Here is a 23,285-nt window from a genome sequence, read left to right on the forward strand (position 1 = left end):
ATGAGATTATTGAATTTGAATGTTTGGTTATGATGAGTTTGGTTTTAACGGTACATAGTCAAATGACTTAGGCAAGAGAAAATGTGAAAGTATAAAAAAGAGGTAGGCAATACATTTTTTAAAATAGAAATACAGAGAGTATGTACATAATATACACCTTCCACGACAGATGTAAATGGTATTTGTCGAGACACATACTCTGGTAAAGTGTAGTAGATATTTATTTACATTAGTATAGTTTCACTAACTAGTTGTATACTATATCATATAAGTACATAGTTATACTACATATACTATATAGAAATAAGTGGATGATAAATAGGTACAAATTGATGATAAACTATAGTATATAGTTTACAATATATAATTAATCCAAATATTAAAAAAACTGTGTAACCTTGACGTGTGTTTGTGTATTATATATTGTATTACCTTTTCAGAATCAGAATCAGAATCAGAAATTATTTATTGCCAAGTAGGTTTACACCTACCTGGTATTTGCTCTGGTTATTGGTGCATACAATAAACATAGAAACATAAAAACACAATAAATACACCACACATAAGAAAAACAATAATAATAATAAAAAAAACAATATATATATTTACTCACTCATTACTTCTTACTTACTCACTTTTTCTAATATTTATACAAGGTAGCATTTATTTAGACAAATATATCTATATAAAAATATATAAAAGATATTAAAAGTGAAATAAAAGGTAAAATGCACAATGCACAATGCAAAAATAAAAACAGTGAGCAGTGTCAAATTGCAATATGCAATGTAATACAGTATAATATATATAATATAATATGTGTTAATTTAACACATCTTAGGGGTGTGGGGGCGGAATACCTGTTAATTACCTGTTTGTGTGAATTTTAAATGTTATGTTAAGTGTCTTTGATAATTGTTAAATGTGTTAAACAAATACAATTTATTATTGTAATAATTATGTTTAGCTCGATGGTAAATTCACAGCCAGCAAAACATTGTTGTAGCGCCATCTAGTGTCCAGAGCAGGTACAGCACACAGTTCAAGAAAGAAAAAAAAAAACATGCTTGTGCAAAAAGTACTTTTGTACAAAGTACTTCCGGTGAGGTCACAGAGCAGCTTCTCCTGAGCCTCCTCTCCTCGTGTTTACTTGCGGGTGTTTCACAGGAATCTGCGGGTTTCTGTCTGCGGTGGATGCGTTTAATGAGTCAACGAGAAGAATCGGAGCGAAGCGGCCTCTAGAGCTGAAGAACTCCCGCTGAACGAGTCCACAACGCGGCGAGAGCACCGAGGCGACGAGAGGAAGCAGTAGCCGACCATCTTTCTTCTGCTGCCAGCAATAACAAGAGAGAGCCGGAGCTAGCTCCAAGTGGACCAGAGGACTTCCCTGTCTCGTCTCCTCCGGGCTCCGAGTCCACCGGCCCCGGGCTGCGGTGCTTCCCCCTCCCCGGACCCCGAGCTTCTCTTCCTCCCTCTCCGGCGAGCCTGGAAGTTTCCGATCCAAGAAGAAGACTGGCTGCTGAGAATCAGAATTCCCGTTTGTTCATGTTTCCAACAGGTTCCTCTTCCCCTGATCCCCCGGCACCGCCAACCCAGGAGGCGAGACCCGCGGCCGCCGGGGTCAGGGCGGACAGCGGCAGCATCGCGACCCCGAAGAAGAGGAAGATAAACGGCTCCGAGAGGGAGGAGGCGGCGGGCTCCATCTCCCCTTCTCCTCCCAAGACCCTGAATTCCTCCTCCTCCTCCTCCTCCTCCTCCTGCTGCTCTCCCACCGCCATCCACATCCAGAAGAAGTTGAGGTTTGAGGATTCGGTGGATTTCATTGGGCTGGATGTGAAAATGGCTGAGGAGGCTGCTGCTGCTGCCGCCGCTTCATGCTCCAATAACAGAAGCAAAGCCGGGGGGTTCGTGCCCGGGGGAGCGGGGCACCACGCCAACGGACAGACCAAGAGCCCCGGCTCCGGCACCTTCTCCAACAGTAAACCCGGGGCTGCCAAGAAACTAGTCATCAAGAACTTCAAAGGTAGCAGATCCACTGGGGATGATGGGATTCAGTCCCCAAAACAACTGTTTACAAGTGAAACTATCTCCCACCAAAAGTGTCAAATCTGGATAATGGACATGATAGTTGGTTGAATTCTAGATATGATTGATTTGGAAAACTTATATGAGTGGATCAATCACCAGTGTTACTTAGAATTAGGGCCGGGCAATATAACAATATCAATATTTCCTGCATTATGATTTTCATCCATAGCAATATAACAAAGGGTTCAATATACAGTGATATACTTCTTATGTCTAATTGTGCAAACTGAGGAGGTGTAATGTATATTTAAGGAACGATGAGCAGTTTCTCAAGGGGTTTGTCCTTCTCTGCTCTTAAAGAATAAGTTATAATCACAACCGTCAAAGATCAGGCTTAAAACAAAACAGTGACATTTACGGAGATAATTATGGATATATGCTCATGTGACATTTTTTATCTTTGTATTATTTTTGACCCTATCGTCCAGCCCTCCTGTGATATATGGTTGCAACTAAGTTATTCTCCTTGCCTGTTTTTTTCTCAATTAATCATTTAGTAGTCAGATGCATGTTATAATTTCTCACAGTCCGAGGGGATTTTTCCCACAAGCAGTCTGCGGTGGTAAACTATCATTTGATTATTAGAATAGCTTGCGATTGATCTCTGATCATTGCAGCTCGTAGGATGTCATGAATATGTCCAAAAATATAGATCTAACTAAGTTGCATATATTTGCATCTATATATAAAGTACAAAAAAAATGTGTGCTGAAAATTGTCATTGAAATAACTATTAAATTTCTATTTAAATCATGGTATATATAGTTAGTAAAAAGTCAGGCGATAATACTGTGCAACAAACAGATTTAAATTATTTATACTTTGGAAAAAAAGTATACAAAAAGCATGTTTTGGCTAATCCAGTAAAGTTGATACTTTAAAAACACAGTTGCATACTCATGGATTTTGCTAAATCGCCTGAGCGGTCTAATGCAAGAAATGTCTTCATGTTATTGACAAATTGATATAATCTCGTGTTATAAACTCAAAATAATCATTCCCTGTACAATCACCCTAAATGCAAAAGTCTGAGTTTTTGTCACAAACTCAGCTTCTACTTTAAATAGAAAGGCATCTTAGAATAGCTCCACTGACACCGGTGACACAGCGTGAGGTTTCATGGACGTCCGCTGTGAGATGTTTTTTTTTGGTTTCTCGCAGAAAAACCCAAGTTGCCAGAGAACTACACGCAGGAGACCTGGCAGAAGCTGAAGGAGGCAGTGGAGGCCATACAGAACAGCACTTCAATCAAGTACAACCTAGAGGAGCTCTACCAGGTATTTGTGTAGCACGCCTCGTCTGTGACTCGTGTTCGTATCTTTCACTGACGTATTTTCTTGTCCTCTCAGGCGGTGGAGAACCTGTGCTCCCATAAGATTTCTGCCAAGCTTTACAAACAGCTGAGGGCCGTGTGTGAAGACCACATCAAGGCACAGATCGAACAGTTCAGAGAATATCCTTTACCCACTCAGTTGCTCCCTAGTTTCAGTCTCATCAGGTGTTTACTTATTTTGTTCAACTGTTGATCATTCACGAGATCTTTTGCCTTAACCCCGCTCTCACGGATTCCCTGGACAGCGTGCTGTTCCTCAAGAAAATCGACAAGTGCTGGCAAGATCACTGCAGACAAATGGTGAGTTGTTTAAACTCAGTAAGTCGAGTGGTAGTCTGTAGCCGTGTCCCTCAAAAGTCAGTTAACATAACGTCACTTTCCATGAAGTTTTGTTGGTGGCTTCGTTTTAATGTTTAAAGGGGTATTCCAACGATTTAGCGTTACACTTATTAGAGACATGATGAGGGAACAGTCAAAGTAAAAGTAGCAGGAGCCGAGTTATTCCTCGTTTTTTTAACATGCTCAGTAGGGTCGGTCATTAGCTCCTCCCTGCCTGGTAAATAGACAACTTCACCAGGCTGGATGTTGACGAGACAATGACGTTCTGTTTGTGATGCATTAAGGGATATCCCAGTCACATCTGCCCGTCACATTAAACATAAACCTGACCTGACTGCTCCTGTTTGTAACTCAGCCTGGCTTTTGAAAAAGTTACGTTTTTTTCTCTAAAAGCAGCTAAACGAGAGTATTTCTCCCTGTGACATGTAAACTGAGCTTAAATGTTAAATCTGTGGAGTACCCCTTTAAATTAAACAAGAAGATGTTGAAAGATGAATGTCAGTGGTGTTTCCTGCTCATTTTTAACGTTTGTCTTTCTTTCACAGATCATGATTAGGAGTATATTTTTGTTTTTGGACCGTACCTATGTTTTACAAAACTCAATGCTGCCATCAATCTGGTGAGTGCTCCCTGGTGTTAATTCTTGTGTCATAGTAGGAGTCAGATTTCTGTCAAAGTGGGTGTTGAACAGGCTCATGTGCTCCACAGGGACATGGGTCTGGAGCTGTTCAGGTTCTACATCATCAGTGACCTGAAGGTCCAGAGTAAAACCATCGACGGGATTCTGCGGCTCATCGAGAGGGAGCGAAACGGAGAGGCGATAGACCGGAGTCTGCTGAGGAGCCTGCTGAGCATGCTGTCTGACCTGCAGGTAACTCACAGTGGACCATCACACTATTGTCCCAACTTTGATTCAGACGTTAGTTAATGAATCTGTCAGATCACCTGGATTTCCTCTTTGTCCATTAGAAAAGGAGGTTATGGCAGCTGTGTTATTGGTGATGATCCCCTGTGTACTGTGTCAGTTCTCTGTTGTAAAATGGACTTAATGAAAGTTCTTTCTGCTGTTCACAGATTTATCAAGACTCCTTTGAGCAGCGCTTTTTGGAAGAAACTAATCGCCTGTATTCTGCAGAGGGACAGAGGCTGATGCAGGAGCGAGAGGTGAGTTATGTGTTCCTGATGCTCTGCGACAGTTTGTTTTTAGCTGGTGGGGAAAAAAAGTTCTTATTTCAGTCCTAACTTTGCCAAACTGAGGCAACTATTCTAATAATTGATTAATCTAGTCAAGCAAGCACACAAACATTTCTCTAATTTCAGGCTGTCAAACATGATTTGAAGCCTTCGTTTGTTTTGACTATTTGTAAACTTAATTCATTTGGGATTTAGACTGGTAGACAAATTAAACAAGCCAAGTTGGTCTTAACTGTTCATATTGGGCTCTGGGTTATTGTAATGTAAATTTAACTTTTTTCTGACATTTTAAGGTCAATGGTTAGTTGCATACACATTAATTATAATTTTCAGTTTTCAATTCCAGTGCCCCTACACTGTAATTAAAAGGAATCAAAACAACAGAAACAACTGGGTATGTTGTCATGATGTTGAAAAATATCGATTTCAACCACAAAGACAAATGTTTCAAAGAAGAGGTAAAGACACAAACATATCCACTTCTCATAACTGCATTACAAGAAAGCGGCACGATAAATATTTTTTTGAATGAAGGTTTTATTTAAAACAACGTTTACTTTATTAAAAGAAGCATAGAAAAACATTCACATTGCAACTTTTAGATTTGTTTGCGTACTGATGCAATAAACTGAGACATATTTTACTCTTTATCTTCAAAATCATGGTTTTGATTTAAGCGTTGACGCCTCAGAGTTCGATGTTTTCCCCTCAGGCTGTAAAAAAGTGTTTGTGATGTTTGTGAAGCAAAATGCATAATTTATTTTTGAGATACAGTGTTTTAAGATTTAGCCTCATGTAGAAATTGTGCTGTTAACGCAATCTATATTTACGCATGCAAATAAACAGCTCATTCAATTTTAGTGCTAAATGCAAAATACATCACATGACATTTGTTAATCCAAGGAAATGAGACAGGCTAAGCAGATAACATCTCGTAAACTTCTACTATCCAAACAGTAATATCAGAATTTAATTTATAGATATTAAGGATGGGTAGCTTGAGTAATACTTAGTAGTAATTCTATGTCAGTCAATATACTTAGATTCCTGGATCCAAAGTGTGATACTCGCAGACCCTCTGATTCGAATCCAGTCCCTTCCATCCTTTTGGAAATGTATTAGTTCATAATGTTTCGGTTTATTTTTAAATTGTTTTAGGGAGAGGCTTCCATTATTGCTATTATTAATAATGTTATTAATATTTAAGCTTATATGGATTGGCTATATTTTGATTGATGCTATATAGGTGTAATGGCTACAAAGTGCTTGACAATAAACCACACAACAAATCAATACAAATTACTCAAGACCTGTAATATTACACTGAATATGATCACAATATGTTGACATTGTGATATTCCCCTGCTTTCCCCCATTTGTTTCATAGGTACCAGAATATCTCCATCACGTCAACAAACGCCTGGAGGAAGAGGCCGACAGAGTCATCACATATCTGGACCAGAGCACGCAGTGAGTGTTAGACCGTAGTTTTCAGTTTGAAACCTAACACTGTCTGACAGAGATTCATTTGTAACCTGAGTGAGTTTTTCTCCCTCCCCAGAAAACCACTCATTGCTACTGTGGAGAAGCAGCTGCTGGGGGAACATCTCAGTGCAACTCTGCAGAAAGGTGCACAACAATAAATGCATGAGTGGCATTACAGCAGTCATTGAAAGTCAGATTTGAAAGTGTCAAAGCTGCTCGAGGTCTGACCTATTTCTGTTGTTGCAAACTTCCAGGGCTGACTCATCTGCTGGATGAGAACAGAATTCAGGATCTGTCGCTTCTCTATCAGCTCTTCAGTCGGGTGCGAGGTGGAGTTCAGGTCCTGCTGCAACACTGGATAGAGTACATAAAGGTACGGCAGCATCAGCAGTGATAAAAGACTGTGGCTAATCGAGGATGAAGGTGCTGAGCTGATGTGTTATCTCACACTTTCTTTTCTCTAATGTCTTAAAATTCAACGTGTAGGCTTTCGGAAGCACAATCGTAATCAATCCCGAAAAAGACAAAACCATGGTGCAGGAGCTGCTGGACTTCAAGGACAAGGTGGATCACATCATCGACATCTGCTTCATGAAGAACGAGAAGTTTGTCAACGCCATGAAGGAGGCGTTTGAAACATTCATCAACAAACGGCCAAATAAACCCGCGGAGCTCATAGGTCAGTAACCAACTTATAACTGAAATTATCAATTAATCATGATCTTGATAGAATAATCATCATCATTGAGAAAAATAACACCTGCGATGATTGCACTTCTGTTTACAGCCAAACACGTGGATTCAAAGCTACGAGCAGGAAACAAAGAGGCAACAGACGAAGAGCTGGAGAAGATGCTGGATAAGATCATGATTATCTTTAGATTCATCTACGGTAATATTCACCGTCATATTTGTTTCACTCTTGTTATAATACTTACTCTGTGGATGTTTTTTGACATATTGATCTATTGTCATTGTAGGAAAAGATGTGTTCGAGGCCTTTTACAAAAAGGATCTGGCCAAGAGGTTACTGGTTGGAAAAAGTGCTTCTGTTGATGCTGAAAAATCGATGTTATCAAAGCTCAAACATGGTTAGTTTAATTTATCATGTTTTAATATAAACAAACACATGAAATGAGAAATAAAATGACGAAATGAACGAATCTCTGAATCTTCATTAACTGGTGAATTTGTGGTATTTCCTCAGAGTGTGGAGCAGCGTTCACCAGCAAACTGGAGGGGATGTTCAAGGATATGGAGCTTTCGAAAGACATAATGGTTCAGTTCAAACAGGTAAGCACAACAAACGTGAGCTATAACTAAAAGAATATTACATACTTGATGATTATGATGGTGAGATTATGTTTCAGTCCATCCTCCTGATTAAGATAGGCAGTGGAAATGCTTTGGTCAATCAAATAAATGCTATTAAGTCTGCAACTAAATATTTCTTGAATTATCTGATAATCTCTTAATAATTGTTCTTTATCAATCACTTAATTATTGTCTTGTTTCGTCAACTGAACTGTACGGGGAAAATTCTTAGAATGACGAAGCCGGAACTAGGAGAATGGTTAAGGTATTTTTGCTTCAATATTTACTTGAAATGATTATCAAAATAGGTTGTAACTGTTTTTCTGTCAATGGAAATAATAGATTAACGTAGCAGTCACTGCTTGATTCATATTCGCTGCATTGCATAAATCTATTGAGCTTTTGAGGTTGTTGCCTCTACATTGTGAAATTCTCTTCCTACACCTGTAAGGTTTGCAGGTTCACTTGAAAACATCACTTTTTAAACTTGAGTCTTTCGAGTTATTCATGTGAATGAGCTCTGTCTCTTATGCACTTAACTCTATAGCGTTTCCTTGTATGTGTGTTTTCTGTTTATGTTTGAACTTATGCAACCTGCTTTTGACTTTTCCCGCCCTGTAAAGCACTTTGACTCCTCTCTGTGAAAGTGCTCTACAAATAAACTTACTTACAGCTGTTTCAGTTGTTCTCCCCAGAGCTCATTCCTGACGGATCACTTTGTGACAGGAGCAGCATGATTGACATTCACCAGGATGAAAGATATAATGAATGATCCTTCATTAACTTTTCAGACCTGTATAATTCTTCCCTATGACATTATAAACCACTGTATTGGTTTCTAAACAGCCTTCACACACATGGACCTATCACTTAGAGCAGCCTTACACAGGAACCCTAGACGGTTCTCCCCAACCCAAACGCAGCCCATTGCATTAACACCCTGCTGTTTTTTGCATTATGCAAATCCATAGAACAATGTAGAACGAATTGTTAGCTTGATATCACATGCATTCATTTGTGTTTGTTGCAGAATATCCAGTGCCAAAACATTCCTGGCAACATTGAGTTGACTGTCAACATCCTAACGATGGGCTACTGGCCCACCTATGTCCCAATGGAAGTGCACCTGCCTGCTGAGGTAGATTTGCTGGGCAAATATTGAAATGTTTGTAACATGCCGTTTATATAACCTGACATGCAATTAATATAACGAGTGTTGCCTCGTTACGCCTCTGTTATCTTTGTCCAGATGGTGCGACTGCAAGAGATCTTCAAGACCTTCTACCTGAGCAAACACAGCGGCAGGAAGCTGCAGTGGCAATCAACACTAGGCCATTGTGTCTTAAAAGCTGAATTTAAGGAGGTGGGGAACTCATTTCTGCGATCAGGTTGTGTAGAGTTTTGTGTTTCCTCGCTCGGTGTGTAGATACAAATGTTAATTGTTCTCTTTGACTTTTCTCACAAAAGGGCAGGAAGGAGTTGCAGGTTTCACTTTTCCAAACTCTTGTGCTAGTGATGTTTAATGAGGGAGAGGAGTTCACCCTGGAGGAGATCAAACTAGCAACAGGAATAGGTTTGTGTCATTGCATCAAAGTTTGGTTGGCAGCACAGCGATGAGAAAAGATCTGTCGAGTTCTCTTTATTCAATACCATGTGTGTCTGCTGCTTTACAGAGGACAGCGAACTGCGGCGGACGCTGCAGTCACTTGCTTGTGGGAAAGCACGAGTCCTCACCAAAGTCCCCAAAAGTAAAGACATAGAAGACGGGGACAAGTTTTCCTGCAACGACGACTTCAGACACAAGCTCTTCAGGATCAAAATAAACCAGATCCAAATGAAAGAAACGGTACAGCTGCTTTCTTACAGTCGATTTTTTTTTCTGATTTCAATATCCTCCCAGTGTTGGGGAATATATTTTAACTTGAGTGTGTTTAATCTCAGGTGGAGGAGCAAGCCAGCACCACAGAGAGGGTCTTTCAGGATCGTCAGTATCAGATTGATGCTGCGATTGTGCGGATCATGAAGATGAGGAAGACCCTGAGCCATAATCTCTTGATGTCAGAGGTGTACAACCAGCTCAAGTTCCCCGTCAAGGTGAGACAAACAACCCTGAATCTTTGTCTGGCATTTTTGCCTTTTTATTAAGAAGCAATAGTAGAGAGATGATAGGAAAGAAAATAAAGTTCTCTGGCAGCACTCAACCCAAATGTGTTTTTTAAAATGATTGTTACTAGAGTTTGTAATAAGCAGGATTCAAACAAATGAGTTAAATAATAGTTTCATGGGGAAAAAAGTGCTCTGTGGTGGACAATCAATTAGAGAAAGTTTCAAAATGCGACAAATGTTTAAAGGTTCTATAAAAGCTATTTCATTTTCAGCAGACAGAACAATAACATTATATATGTAGTTTTGCAATGAATAATCAGTTGTTCAAAATGTCGATACATATAGTTTTGTCTTAAACTAAGGGAAATTAATCTGACTTTTTTCACTTTGTAGAGCATCTTCTCATTCCATCAGTGTTTAATATCAGACCTAGCTTGTACAAAATTGACTTAAATGTAGCAGATTTCCATGAGAATTGCAATGACTAACATAAAACCTGTTTTTATTTTCTATTTTCTCACATGTATAAAAATAACCAAAGATGTTGACATGTGCCTCATGTGTGAACTTCCGCCTCTTCCCTGTCGTCTTCCCTTCCAGCCTGCTGACTTGAAGAAGAGGATAGAGTCTCTTATCGACAGGGACTACATGGAGCGTGACAAGGAGAACTCCAACCAGTACAACTATGTGGCTTAACGACAGAAAAGGGACATGAGGAAAATAAGAGATGCAGATGGATGGTCCAGTCGGGCTGCTCCAGTGGACGTTAACCATTAACATCTTCAACCTAGCGACCGACAAGTGAATGGATGCTGCTCGCTCCACAGGATTGGTTTTTGTCAGGGGTCTTGTGATCCTGTGGACTGCATGCCCGTTGAAAAGAGAATATTGTCCGTATTTCTCAGTGCCTCTGAGAGAGGTGGGCGACCGTGGACTGACAAAAAAGACACACAGATGTTTTTCCATTAGCTCTTTTTTTTTCTTTTTTTAACGGAGAGGGAAACTATTTATTTTCAAACTTAGATCCTCCTTTGTCCATAGTTTGAATCATTATGCTCTTTGTTACCAAGTCACTTTTTGGTCTTCTTGTTCACTCCATATCCCAAACGAATGCTGACACACCTCTAAATGTACCACGAGTTGGAGGGAAAGGATCAAAAAATGTTACTCGCTGCTTGTTTCTTCAGCCAGTGTCAAATGTGGGACTATTGGACAAACATTAAGATTAGAGATTATACCATTGTGAAATATCCGTGTCAAATGTATGACCCTGCTGCAACGTTGTACAAGGCCCCAACATTCAAAGCAGAGTCTGTGCCAAAAAAAAGAAAGAAAAGGAGCACTTCTTTTGTTACAACACATTTTAGTTCCTCGTTTGTTGTTTCTTTGTACTTGTTTGTACATAGTTCACAGAAATGAACAGTCAGCTGCTTTTTTAGGCTTTTGTTAACCCTTTTAGAAATGTCTACTAAAAGCACAAACCATCACCCACCCCCCCACCCTCATATCACACACATATACAATTATTTTTCTTCTGTGGGGCGTATTTGCTTCAAAGTGGGACTGGATCACCTCGAGACAAGAGGACACATCTTATTGATGGGACTTGCCCATGTTTGTATGAGTCTGTTAGATTTATTGCTTCAGATTAAAACAACTGTTTCAATCTGGGGGGTTTTCTTTTATCCGTCATTGTTTTTAAATGCATCCTGTTTTTCTTGGATGAAAACTTCCCTGCTATAAGTGTCAGGTTTTATTTTAAAGTTACTTCTATGCAGCCTTTTTCAAATTAACACGAGGGGAGGGAGCGGAAGGGAGAGGAGACCGTGCTCCACTCGCTTCCGTGTTTTGACGCTGCTCTCAGTCATGTGACCAGTTTCCTGGTACAGTCTACAGCGGCTCTCCCACAGCTCACTAACCCGCGGACCGAGCGACCTGTCCGGGCATCTCTCTCTTCTCCTCTCCGGCGGACGACACTCCAAACCATCCACCCGGCCACCATGGCCCGATTCGCTGCTTTTGTTCCGCTCCTCCTCGCTGGGATCGGTACGTACCACGACACCAATTCAGCTTTAAACCGGCTTCACAAGAGATGTAAAAAAACATCTGATTCTGCGAAGTGACGCGATCCAACTTACGGGACTCCCCGACCCGGGCCTGGTGCAGCCGGGCTCCGGCTAACCTCTGGTGAAATGAGATATTAAAGAAGATTATCTTTGCTATCTCTGGTATTTCATGTTATAGACACATCCCTGGTCTTAGGAAATTGCTCCACAGGCCTGAAAACTTCGCACCAGTTTTTCGTAGAGGAGCAGGGCAGTTGAGATGTTATGCTAACCTAGCTTAGCTGCTAATTGTTTCCTACGCCAGTAACGCAGAGCTGCGAAAACCAGACGTGTCGTATGGAACCCAAACAGCCTCGTTTTAACCATATAATCGCCATTTATCTTGATCAAACCTCCTTTTTATAACACACCCCACACATTACAAATAAACTGACAAGCTAGCTCTAATGTCTAAAAGACTGCTGTGTCAAAATGTGTTGGCCGGGCAGCTAGCTTAGCCGTTAGCTTGCCGATTGGATAACATTTTGTTTTGAAAGCTGAAGTTCCAGATGAAGGTTACACATCAGGTTATCGGAATCGTGTCTGCTACTAAATAATGTTAATAAAACACACAGCAGCGTCTAAAGAGTCAAACTAAACTCCAAGGCCAGTTCGCACGTTTTAAAACGTTATATGGCTCCATTAGGTAGCATTAGCAACTTAGCGTTAGCATCCAATTGGTTGGATTGCTTTTAAGTAAGTTAGCACGGTACAGCACAGTTGGAACCGATCACAGTTGAGCTAACGCCATGTGGTGTGGTTAATTATCTACGGTGACTTGCATAAAAGTTCATAAAAAGAAGAATGTAGAATATTTAGCTCCCACTACGAACCAGATCCATTCTCAAATCAGCATTTAAAATGGGGATTTGACTCAAGTGTTGATGTTGGGGTCGTTTTTCTGGAAGGTCCATATTAAAGGCAGGAGAATAAATATCTATGTGCTACTGATCCGGGTTTTGTACATGTAAACAACATATCTTGTTTTGACAATCCTGAATGAAAGGGTTATGGTTAGAATTGTGTGGATGCAGAGATCTCCTGGTTTCTAATGTTCTATGTGTCCTGTCCTGAATGTGATGAATTCAGGTTAAGACTTAAAACCAGGATAGTAATGTGCAAGTAAACTTTTCCCAACCTTGTACATGATATCCAAAAAGTATCTATAAATCAGGATTCAGTCCACATATGATCAAATATAGCAAAAATAAAAAACTGCTACCACTTTAATTACCCTGTCATTTAATATACTCCTGAAAGAGATGTCAACAAAAGGGATAAATGCAAATGTTACACTTGTCATTGGCAGACCTTTTAACTCTGCAAGTATGTTGACCCCGCGTTATAACAATTAACCTCAGTTAGTTTCACTGACGCTCAACTGCAGGAAACAGACTTCAGGTTAGACACACAGATACTGACTGGTGAGGTGTAACTTGGTATCCTGGTAGGACACTTAGGTAAAAATAGAGTCTTTAATAGCCAGGTCACATTCTGTCAGCTGCTTTATAAGTTGATGACACCTGTGGGCTGTGCTGTTTTGCAGTTATGCCGTTGATGACTGTGCATATTGTAAACCATATAGATACTGTGACTCGACTTTGACCACTCTCCTTTATTGTTGCATGGTTTCTCAGACAAACAGAAAAGAAAAAACCTAAATTGTGTCATCTGAAGATTTTACAAAAGTGGTTTGTTGTGCAACTTTTGGTCTTGGGATGTTTAGGAAATGCTAAAATTTACACTTATGAGACAGGGAACCTCGTGAAATTGTTTTTTTAATTTAACATGTAATTAAGGTTTCGTGCCAACATTTGTACCATTTGGGAAATTCACTAATCCAAGTAATATTTAAGCGCATGGTGTTGGCTAAGCAGATTTACCAATATCAGGAGAAACATTTTATTATTGTCTTTCTGGTTATTTCGAGTAATTAATCTTCCATACTTGAACAGACAGTCTTCATATGTCCTTAATATAAGTGTTCTTAAGTTTCCACTTATTAAATTAAATCAATAGTGTAATTTCCATTTTTCTTTTCAGTCTTCCAGCTGTCACATGGCGTTGAAGTGAACGTCACAGACAAAGACGGCAAGCTCTGCCTCTATGCCAACCTCACGGTCCACTTCTCAGTCTCCTATGCAGTTGGAGAGAAGGTGAGCGTCTCGTCTTAATCACACTGATCGTGAGATGTCCCGCCATAATGTTGGGTGTATTTACATCAGCCTGCACATAATCCTTACAGTATGTAATCAAAGCCGAGCAATGCAATTCGATCTTCTCAGGCCACCTCAACAACGTGACTGTTGGACAACTCTCGTGAAAGCAAATGTCCTCATGGAGAGGAGAAATACAGGGAGTCACGAGCCAAAATCATTCTTGCTTGTCAGCATTTCAGCTGGCCTGTTTTCCTGATGCATATCCTGCTATTGTTATGTCGAGAATTCTGTTGAAAGAAGGTCACAGAAATGTTTGTAATTTTGAGAATTATTAAATTCGTCAAGTACATAAGATAAACAAAAGAATAACTGAAATAACAGTTTGTGGTTCGAAGGCAAAATATTTCTACATTAAGTAGGATTAAACTTAGCATCGGTAGGTCTGTCGCAGGCTCTCAAACTCGAGGAGGTCATTTGTTTTTTGAGATCCGTCAAGTCAGCTTTTTACCTGTTAAACATTAAACTCATATAATCCTGTTAATAAAGAATTCACTTTACTCTCATTTCAGAAAGACACAGCTGAATTCGAACTTCCAAGTGCAGTCACAACCATTGGAAGTGAATGTGGTGCCACAAGCTCAACGCTGAAGCTTAATTTCGGAGACGGGCACTCCTTGAGTGTGAACTTCACCTTGGGTGAAATTCTGTACCAGGCAGACGACATCACCTTTTCCTACAACCTCAGTGATGCCACTGTCTTCCCTGGCTCTGGATTAAAAGGTAACTTCTACACCTCTCAGTGCCAGCAGAACCAAAAGTGAATGATCGGTATTGAACTGATGCGTGTTTGAATTTCTTCTAGAAACTAAATCCGTGACCGTGAAGTCTCAGATTACAAACGTGGATGTGGGTACCTGCTACTCCTGCAACAGCAAAGACATGATACCTACTGATCTGGTCAATATGACACTGTCCAGCGTGCTCATTCAGGCGTTTGTGACTGAAGGCAGGAGTGCAAAAAGTAAGTGCGGAAGCAGCAACACATTTCATCACGGCTGTAATGTTTCTCTCCTGGTTGTGTTACTGATCTTTTCTGTCTGTTATTTTCTTCGCACAGTCACATCTTGTAGTGCGGATTCAACCCCATCCTCTCCTCCCACAGCCCCTCCTCCCACAACCTCTTCTCCCACAACCCCTCCTACCACAACCTCTCCTCCCACAACCCCTCCTACCACAACCTCTCCTCCCACAACCCCACCTACCACAACCTCTCCTACCACAACCTCTCCTACCACAACCTCTCCTACCACAACCTCTCCTACCACAACCTCTCCTACCACAACGTCTCCTACCACAACCCCTCCTACCACAACCTCTCCTCCCACAACCTCTCCTCCCACAACCCCCCCTACCACAACCTCTCCTCCCACAACCCATCCTACCACAACCTCTCCTCCCACAACCTCTCCTCCGCCGACCACTCACGACACCAATGCAACCACCCCATCTCCTGTCACAAACGCCACTACCGCTGCCCCTACTCCTACCCCCACGCCCACCCTCCCTACTCCCAACATTGGGAAGTACAGCGTCAACTCGACCAACACCACAGTCTGCCTGTTGGCCACCTTTGGCCTGCGGATCGGTATCAAGCAAGGAGAGGTATGTTCAGAAACACAGAATGATCACATAGTGGTTATGGCCCTTATGTTTCCCAGGCCATACACAGATGTTCTTCCACAGACTTTGCTGAATGGATGTCTTTCTCTTTTCCCTCTGACACAGACGTATCAGGAGATGAACCTCGATGCCAACGAGACCAAGGCAACTGGATCGTGTGGAGTCAACAGCAGCGAGCTGCAGTTGGTGTCAAGCACCATGACCATCATGTTGACCTTCATTAATGTAAGTCCCTGACCGTATCTTGTAAATATCCATTTGATAAAAACATGTGCTTCTCTCTTTTCCTACATCTGTCTGTTTTCAATGTCCCTGTTGAATACAAGTATTTCAGGTTTAGATTCACACTTCTTCAAAAATTAATTATTTCTGCTTCTAAACATGTATTTTTCTTTTAACAGGACACAGCAAAGTTCCGCCTGCATGCCGTCAATGTCACCGCAAAGACAGGGGCTGGTAATTAGAAGAATCATACTACCCACATACATCAGGCACCATTCTGAGAAACAAGTTTATTTTATTCTTTATATCTTTGTGTTTTGTTTAAAGGTGTGGACTTTACTGCGGTGAATCCCAACCTGACTCTATGGGAGGCGGCCATCGGCAGCTCCTACATGTGCAACAAGGAGCAGAACTACAGCATCACCAACATGCTCAACTTCTACACCTTCAACCTGCGAGTCCAGCCCTTCGGGATCACAACGGGGGATTTCAATACAGGTAGGGTAATCTTTAAAATCCTCTCCTCCAATGAAAACTTATGGTGTTTTTTATATAGTACAAATCTTATCCTGGTAATGTTTCATCTGTCATATTCACCATATCATACACTGAGACCGGTCAGTTCTCCATAGCATTAGGAGGGACTTCAGAGAAGAAGCCAGGTCTAGTTAACTGTCTTTTTTTTTTTTTTTTTACAAGCTCAGTTAGCTGAGGTAGCTAAGTCAGACCTGGATTTATCTAACATTAACAACCCATCATTAACTGTGTGATAATGAAGGCTCACGTTATCCATTTCTGTTGCATTTCTTTCATGTCAGAGAGAAACAAAAAAATACATTACCATTCTGATACGACTTGTACAATTCACTGTTCTTCTTCGTCATGTTCAGATTCGGTTTCTGGTTCGATCTTGTCTGCCAGAAATACACCTTTATTACTTTTTGCCAAGATGTAGCCTACAGTAGCCAGAAAAACAACATAAGTCTAACCCTTTCTTAGTATTTGTACCACTATACGGTCATTATTCTATCTGTTCTACTTCATTTCAACTTTATAAGATTGACATATTTTCCCTTGACACCTTTTTAGGGGGGTCAAGGTGGTGCCCGACCCCCAGTTTCGGGAATCTCTGCCTTAAATCCTCAGAACATAAAATACTATTATTAATTAGACTTTCACTCTTGTCTATTGTTGATCAGAAAATCACTGACTGAATCTCTCTCTATCTGCAGCCCATGAATGTTCATTGGATGACACCAGCATCTTAATCCCAATCATTGTTGGCGCGGCTCTGGCTGGCTTGATTCTCATTGTAGTGGTCGCTTACGTGATTGGTCGAAGAAAGACTTATGTCGGATATCAGACCCTTTAAATCACTCCTGAAATACCACGGGGCTCCCAAGCCTGGTCCTTGGGGGTTTTGAATTAAAATAAACAAAGTCTCTTCAGGAAAAAAATCAGCAAAATTTAATTTGACTGTCTCTTGATATTGAAGATATTGGACATGAGCTGCTCTCAGAGCATTATTGGAATTAGTCACCTCAAGGGTCTTGTAACGGTGGAGGGTTTGGTGTAATTCTCAAGGACCAAACTTGTTTACCCCCAATTTTTTGTTCCTTTCTGTTGATTTCCGGATATTTGTCTTCTTTCTTTTTTTTGTTGTGTTTTCATTTTTTGTTGATGAGCAAGTGCAAGAACCACCTCTCCAAATTTTAAATAATCAGTCACTTAAAGTGATTTTCAGTATGCAGTATATAGACGTTATTCCGGTACCTTGGCAGTTCTACATTTAAAAAAAGTCACTGAACATGAGTTTTTATTTTATTTTAGTAAAAGATTTGTGACAGCCTGCTGCAGTGGGATCCTGCACTTGCTCCGCAGACATTCCCCCTATTGTTTGCATTTGCCATCATTTAATCTGTGTGTACATTTTAGTTTTTACTCCTTTTTATGGTTTGACTTTTCATCCCTGTAATTATTCAAATTGAGACACATAGGAATCATAATTTCACCTCAGATTTCATTTCGTGTCAAAACATTTCCTTCACAAAAAACTAATGAATATGGTCAAGTAGCTTTTTTTCCCTTTTTGTTCTATGAAATTCATTTGAAAGGATGAAAGTCTTCTTTCTTTGTTGCTAAAGGAAATATGCTTTAGCCCATGTTTGCCCCTGCAGAGCAGGAGAAACATTGGAATAATTGTCCTGTTTTGTAAACATGTAAAATCAAAGTGTGAATGTTTTAACGTCTGTGAACCTTTTTCATAGACGTCATTAAACATCAATCAAGCAGTAAAAGTCCTGGTAGAACTAAGGACACAACAGTGGCTCATTCCCACACAAATGTCAAACTGATGGGATGAAGCTGTTGTTACTGTTATTAATCACACCTTTACTCTTCCTGCTAAACAACGACAACATGTCTTCTGTTCAAAAGGTCTGTTACATTTGCACATGTTGCAGCCAGAGAGAAAGTCTGAGGAGAAGGGTTAGCTTCTTTTTTTGTTTCTTTCCCTCGATATATTTTGGCATTAGGTTCAGAAAAGGGATCGATAGTACTATTGTGTCACTTTCAGCACAGACAATTCTGAAACGAGGATATTAACATATAAATGCACTAAGACGCTCTTTACCTTTTGCTTTGTGTTGAGACTGTTGTAGCATTATTTCACCTGTGTAGAGGCCTGAGCTCCGAGGACTGCCGCTGGACCACGGGACGTTAAAGACCCTGAAAACTCAGTGTCAAATCTAAGGCATAACACTATAACTTCTAGAAATATCTTTGATTTTACGAAGAAGTTCACCAAAGGAATAGTTTTACATTCAGGCAACTTATTTGTTCTCTTCTGAAGAGTTTGACAGAAGATTGAAGATGAGGCCAGGAGCTGTTAGCATAGCTTAGCACAAAGACTGGAAACGGAGGGAAACAGCTAGCGGGGCTCTGACAAGTAGCTTCGTAGTGAGACTTTTAAGAATTCTCTTTCAAAGGAATTAAAAATGTGGAATTATTCCTTTATAATCCCAGCTCGTCTGCCTATTCAAAACCGTGTGGGAGCAATATGTACAAAAATACGAACGTCCCTTCACAACTCAAGTATTACAAAATCCAGAACGGTGCAGTGAAATCAATGATCTGATCTCATGTAACACAGACGTAACGGAGAACGTTTCTATTTCGGAGCCGGGCGAACGCAGTGAGAAGGTGAAAATAGGTTTTCAGGACCTTAGGAGTAAACCAGGCAGCGTAGGTTTCATTGAAGCAGCGTCAGGGATGCAGGCACGCCCATGCACGCGTGGATCTGTAACGATAGAGAGCTTGAGTTACGCGTGGTGGTAGCTGCTTATTGTTGCTTGATTCTTGCAGTGTCGTGTACTGTTTGACTCGTTGCAGCTTTTCATTCAGAGCTGGAGCAGAGCAGACGGTAAACGACACTGAGGATGAAAACTAAGAGAAATGAGTCTGATCTTTAAGTTGCATTTGATAAAGTCTTTCCCAGGATATTGTGCGAGTGTACGAATAATTTTTCCTGTAGTTATCAAACATGAGCTTTGACTTTCTGCTTGTGATTGTCGTGTGTGTTTCAGCTTTGTGTGAACTCAATTGCCTTAATTATAAAGATGCTCTTGCAGCACCAGTATGAATGTTTAAAGGTGTGTGTGTCCCTTGTTCTCAGTGAATCTTCTAACCGGTTCTTCCATCAGGATCACTGTGCCTTTCTCAGTAATGACTTTGCATTTTTTTTTCATTCATTAACTCATTGATGCTGTTGAGATTCTCACCCACCATGATTTGGCTTTTTTCATTTTATTCCTCCTCTCCACTGGGAGCATTGCACACACATGTTCAGCAAAGGGAATTTGTGCTGCAAGAGCATCTTATTAAAGATCAATTATTGTGTTCTGTGGAAACAAAGTGACTGTTGATTTCATCTCCAATCCCTCTCGCTGTTAGCGCTAATAAATTTGATTTCAAATTGTGTGTTGGACTCAAGTGGAGCTTTTTAAGCATTTTAAGATTTCTTGAAATAAAAATGTGTCCTGGACACTCGAGTGAATGTTTATTCCTTTCTTCAAAATGGTTCAATGTTACTTTCCATGAATATCCTGGATAGCAAAGCTTTGTGTCTTTCCCTGCCATCCATACAGTCATCATTTAATATTTCAGATTTCTGTATCTCCTATGAGACTATTCACCCCTCTGCTTTCTTTACTCTCGTCTAGCTGAGGAATGCACCGACGCGGACAGCTTCCTTGTTCCCATAGCTGTCGGAGTTGCCCTGCTTGTTCTCATTGTTATCGTTCTTCTGGCCTATTTCATTGGGAGAAAGAGAAACATGTCCACCGGCTACGAGTCTTTCTAGTTAAATTTGCAAATAAACACAGAGGGTAATCGGTGGATAGCTGCTTGCTTGTTTCGCTGCCTTCGACTAATAGTGAAAAATTACCAGCATATGTTGTATTAATGTTTCCATGTAGTGTTCGGTGCTTTGACTGCCTAAATGTCTTTGTGGAGGAACAGTTTGGGAAATACGCTTATTTGTTTCATGCTTAGAGCTGCTGCTCCGATAAATGTGAAGCTGCAAGCTGTTTCACTTGTCTTTGCAAAGATTTGAAATAAGTCAACAGGTGGCCTCGGTCTGTCCCATAGACTGCATATAAAGATGGATGATGTTTTTTTTCTAAAACACACGGGATACCTGCACTGCCATCTTGAGCTTTTTGACGTCATTTGGAGCAAGAGTCTGCACAGCAGGGATCCTGGTGCAGAGCAGCAGTGCTGATGATGAAACCAGGAGTTCACTGCTCCAGGCCAAGAACAGAATCAGGCACATAATCCCTGTGAAAGTTCAACGTGTAACTTTTCCGCTTCAGTTGGTTAAACCTTTAACAAGCAAGTTATGTCACGTCAGTTGAAGAAAGACAGGGAGGAGCTAGCAGTTCACTAGTCTTATTTTAGATTAAGTGACTGATGGCTGTAGCTTCACTATTCACAAAAAATACCAACCTGATATCCATGAAACTTGTAGGAAGGCTGCAGTATGGATCAAAGCAAGGAATTACTACATTTCAGTGCCGATTCAGGAATATTCTTTCCCTTTAACTTAACAAGATTACATAACATTACAACACAATATTTTCATTGATTTCTCAAAGAACAATTCTTGGATCTTGATGAAAAAAGTCATTCATGTTTAGGTGGCTGATTTCTGAGCTCGTGTAGATCTAGTTTTACTTTAGGCATGAAAGCATTTAGCGTATTTCCCAAAAAATATCAACCTCTTCCATTGATGCTCACAGAGAATAATAATTCATGTCCACTTGCTTTTCCACTAATGGACTGTTGATTCCACGTTTCATAGGAACTGATCTGTGTTGCAGCGTCTCACCTCTCTCTCTCTCTCTAACCCTCTGTGTCGTTCTCTGAGTGTTTTCTGCCGACCACTAACCCGCTGTCTCTGTCTCCTCTCTCCGTCTGTCAGCTGACGAATGCTTCATGGACTCTGACTTGAGCTTTTTGGTGCCCATTGCAGTGGGCGTGGCGCTCAGCTTCCTAATCATCCTTGTGCTTATCTCTTACCTGATTGGCCGGAGGAAGAGTCGCACTGGCTACCAGTCTGTATAATCCTACCCGGCTGCTTCTGCCTCATGCACCTTTCTGACCCTCACAGCTCCTGACAAATAATCTCCCTCCTGAACCTCCTCCTTGCTCTTCAGCTCAACAAAGGCACCCCCCCGCCGTTTCTGCTTCTTTTTCTGTTTCCTGTGATGAGGCAGCGTCTCCCTGAAAAAATCCCTCCGCTTCTTTCTCGTTCCCAGATTATAATCCGTCCCAGCGACCTCCCCACTGGTTTCCTTTTGTTTTCGCTTTGATGCCAATGACTGAATCCAGTACCAAGACATTTAAGATCGATATATTTGCATCATTGATTATAGATTGCATGAGTTAAAGATTCAATTTATGGCTGTGAGTAGCCGTCCACCTCCTCCCCCACCCTCCTCCAGAGAGAGAGAGGCTTTTTCCTCTCAGTTTCTGTGCTGTATAATAGTATATGTGTAAATGACTCTTGTATAGAATGAATGATATTGATATTTGATGACGTGAATGTACGAGCAAGCCAATAGATCCATATCCAAGATTTCTTTAACCTTCACACATGAATTAACAGATTAATCAGTTGCACACAGTCATTTAGTTGTGGCTTGATTAAAGGGACACTAACTTTACCAGCTGTGGTACGATGTTTAAAAAAAGGTTTGAGGTCATGTTTTCATGGTTCTGTCACTCATGTTCGAAAGATTTAAGACTTATTTTTTAAGAAATGTGCACTTCTCTTAAAAGAAAAGATTTCTATGTTTTTATTTAATGAATTGATAATTGTGTTGTTCCTTTATAATTCAATTCAAAAGTTTGGTTAAGAGTCTGACCCAGTTTGAATTTAGATTTTCTCATGTCACCTCAAATTAATATGGTTGTTTGTTACTCAACTTTATTTCGAGGAAGATCACTACACTTTTTCTCCATGTGAGGCTCCAGGAACATTCACAGCATGAGCAGGTCACGGATGAAGACCAAGATTTATATGTCCTCAGTCGCTCTGTACGGTTCATCCTCTGTTCATCAGTTCATCACCTCCTCCAACAGTTTTGTGCCTTTCTGTTGTGCACCACTGACTCGCTTGCTTGAATCTTGTCTCCATCTGATGAAGAATGTGATGAGGAGTTTGTTTGCTTGTTTAACACAAGCGGGGAACAAATTAAATAAAGTTTCTTTCTTGTTTTTGTATCGCTGTCCTTCCTGTGTACGGGTTGCATCACATCCAACAATGTTTTTGTCACAAAAATTGGAGTACGACCTCATATTTAATTTTTGTAAAAATAAATATTTCATGCTAAGTTAAACGTTACCTTAAATCCATTCTTTTTTGGTATGCTATGTATTTATTTTGTTTTTCTTATACACAAAATAAAGTCAGACGGTGAGATATGAAGTATATTTGCATTTCACTGCGGAGCTATGACGCCCAACGAAATACAATTAATGACAAACAAGAGAAAGGAAAACAAATAAGATTAGATTTGTACACAACATCACAAAGTTGTTAGAACTGCAATGACACCATGATCAGAAAAACCCTCAAACAAGGCCCCACTAGCTCATCGCTCAAACTTTAAGTAGTTCGTCTTCTGTTTTTATTGTGAAGGTGAAGAGCAGGAGCATGACAGTCTTGTGACTAAACTGAATTCAAAGGTTAGTGGTTGT

General features: G+C 40.4%; 2 protein-coding genes across 3 annotated transcripts; both read left to right on the forward strand.

Moving 5' to 3' along the window:
• Nucleotides 1-1,112: 1,112 nt before the first annotated feature.
• cul4b (cullin 4B) lies at nucleotides 1,113-11,525 on the forward strand. The gene is made up of 20 exons (XM_061079016.1): nucleotides 1,113-2,023; nucleotides 3,250-3,365; nucleotides 3,438-3,541; nucleotides 3,652-3,721; nucleotides 4,306-4,379; nucleotides 4,469-4,631; nucleotides 4,835-4,924; nucleotides 6,342-6,424; nucleotides 6,516-6,583; nucleotides 6,694-6,812; nucleotides 6,926-7,118; nucleotides 7,227-7,331; nucleotides 7,420-7,530; nucleotides 7,647-7,732; nucleotides 8,784-8,891; nucleotides 9,003-9,116; nucleotides 9,221-9,326; nucleotides 9,427-9,599; nucleotides 9,695-9,847; nucleotides 10,460-11,525. The coding sequence occupies exons 1-20, from the start codon at nucleotides 1,546-1,548 to the stop codon at nucleotides 10,553-10,555; spliced, it is 2,610 nt and encodes an 869-aa protein (XP_060934999.1). The 5' UTR covers nucleotides 1,113-1,545; the 3' UTR covers nucleotides 10,556-11,525.
• A 210-nt stretch (nucleotides 11,526-11,735) lies between these two features.
• Nucleotides 11,736-21,520, forward strand: lamp2 (lysosomal-associated membrane protein 2). Of its 2 annotated transcripts, none has more exons than XM_061080102.1 (9): nucleotides 11,736-11,905; nucleotides 14,008-14,120; nucleotides 14,693-14,903; nucleotides 14,986-15,144; nucleotides 15,241-15,785; nucleotides 15,909-16,028; nucleotides 16,205-16,259; nucleotides 16,353-16,523; nucleotides 20,246-21,520. In XM_061080102.1, exons 1-9 carry the CDS (start codon nucleotides 11,860-11,862, stop codon nucleotides 20,383-20,385), a joined length of 1,560 nt encoding a protein of 519 aa, XP_060936085.1. In that variant the 5' UTR covers nucleotides 11,736-11,859; the 3' UTR covers nucleotides 20,386-21,520. The 2 variants fall into 2 exon arrangements, with proteins under 2 accessions (XP_060936085.1, XP_060936084.1); XM_061080101.1 differs by lacking the exon at nucleotides 20,246-21,520 and adding an exon at nucleotides 17,258-20,067.
• Nucleotides 21,521-23,285: the final 1,765 nt, after the last annotated feature.

This window comes from Limanda limanda, chromosome 10 (assembly GCF_963576545.1).
Source record: "Limanda limanda chromosome 10, fLimLim1.1, whole genome shotgun sequence".
NCBI classification, from domain to species: Eukaryota; Metazoa; Chordata; class Actinopteri; order Pleuronectiformes; family Pleuronectidae; genus Limanda; species Limanda limanda.

Bases quoted from the DNA above. Each gene is read 5' to 3' on its own strand.
- cul4b (XM_061079016.1), top strand. From the start codon at position 1,546: ATGTTTCCAACAGGTTCCTCTTCCCCTGATCCCCCGGCACCGCCAACC. The intron at 9,117-9,220 runs GTGGGGAACTCA...TTCTCACAAAAG, and splicing joins TAAAAGCTGAATTTAAGGAG to GGCAGGAAGGAGTTGCAGGT. The intron at 9,848-10,459 runs GTGAGACAAACA...CTTCCCTTCCAG, and splicing joins AGCTCAAGTTCCCCGTCAAG to CCTGCTGACTTGAAGAAGAG.
- lamp2 (XM_061080102.1), top strand. From the start codon at position 11,860: ATGGCCCGATTCGCTGCTTTTGTTCCGCTCCTCCTCGCTGGGATCG. The intron at 16,029-16,204 runs GTAAGTCCCTGA...TTCTTTTAACAG, and splicing joins TCATGTTGACCTTCATTAAT to GACACAGCAAAGTTCCGCCT. The intron at 16,260-16,352 runs GTAATTAGAAGA...TTTTGTTTAAAG, and splicing joins CACCGCAAAGACAGGGGCTG to GTGTGGACTTTACTGCGGTG.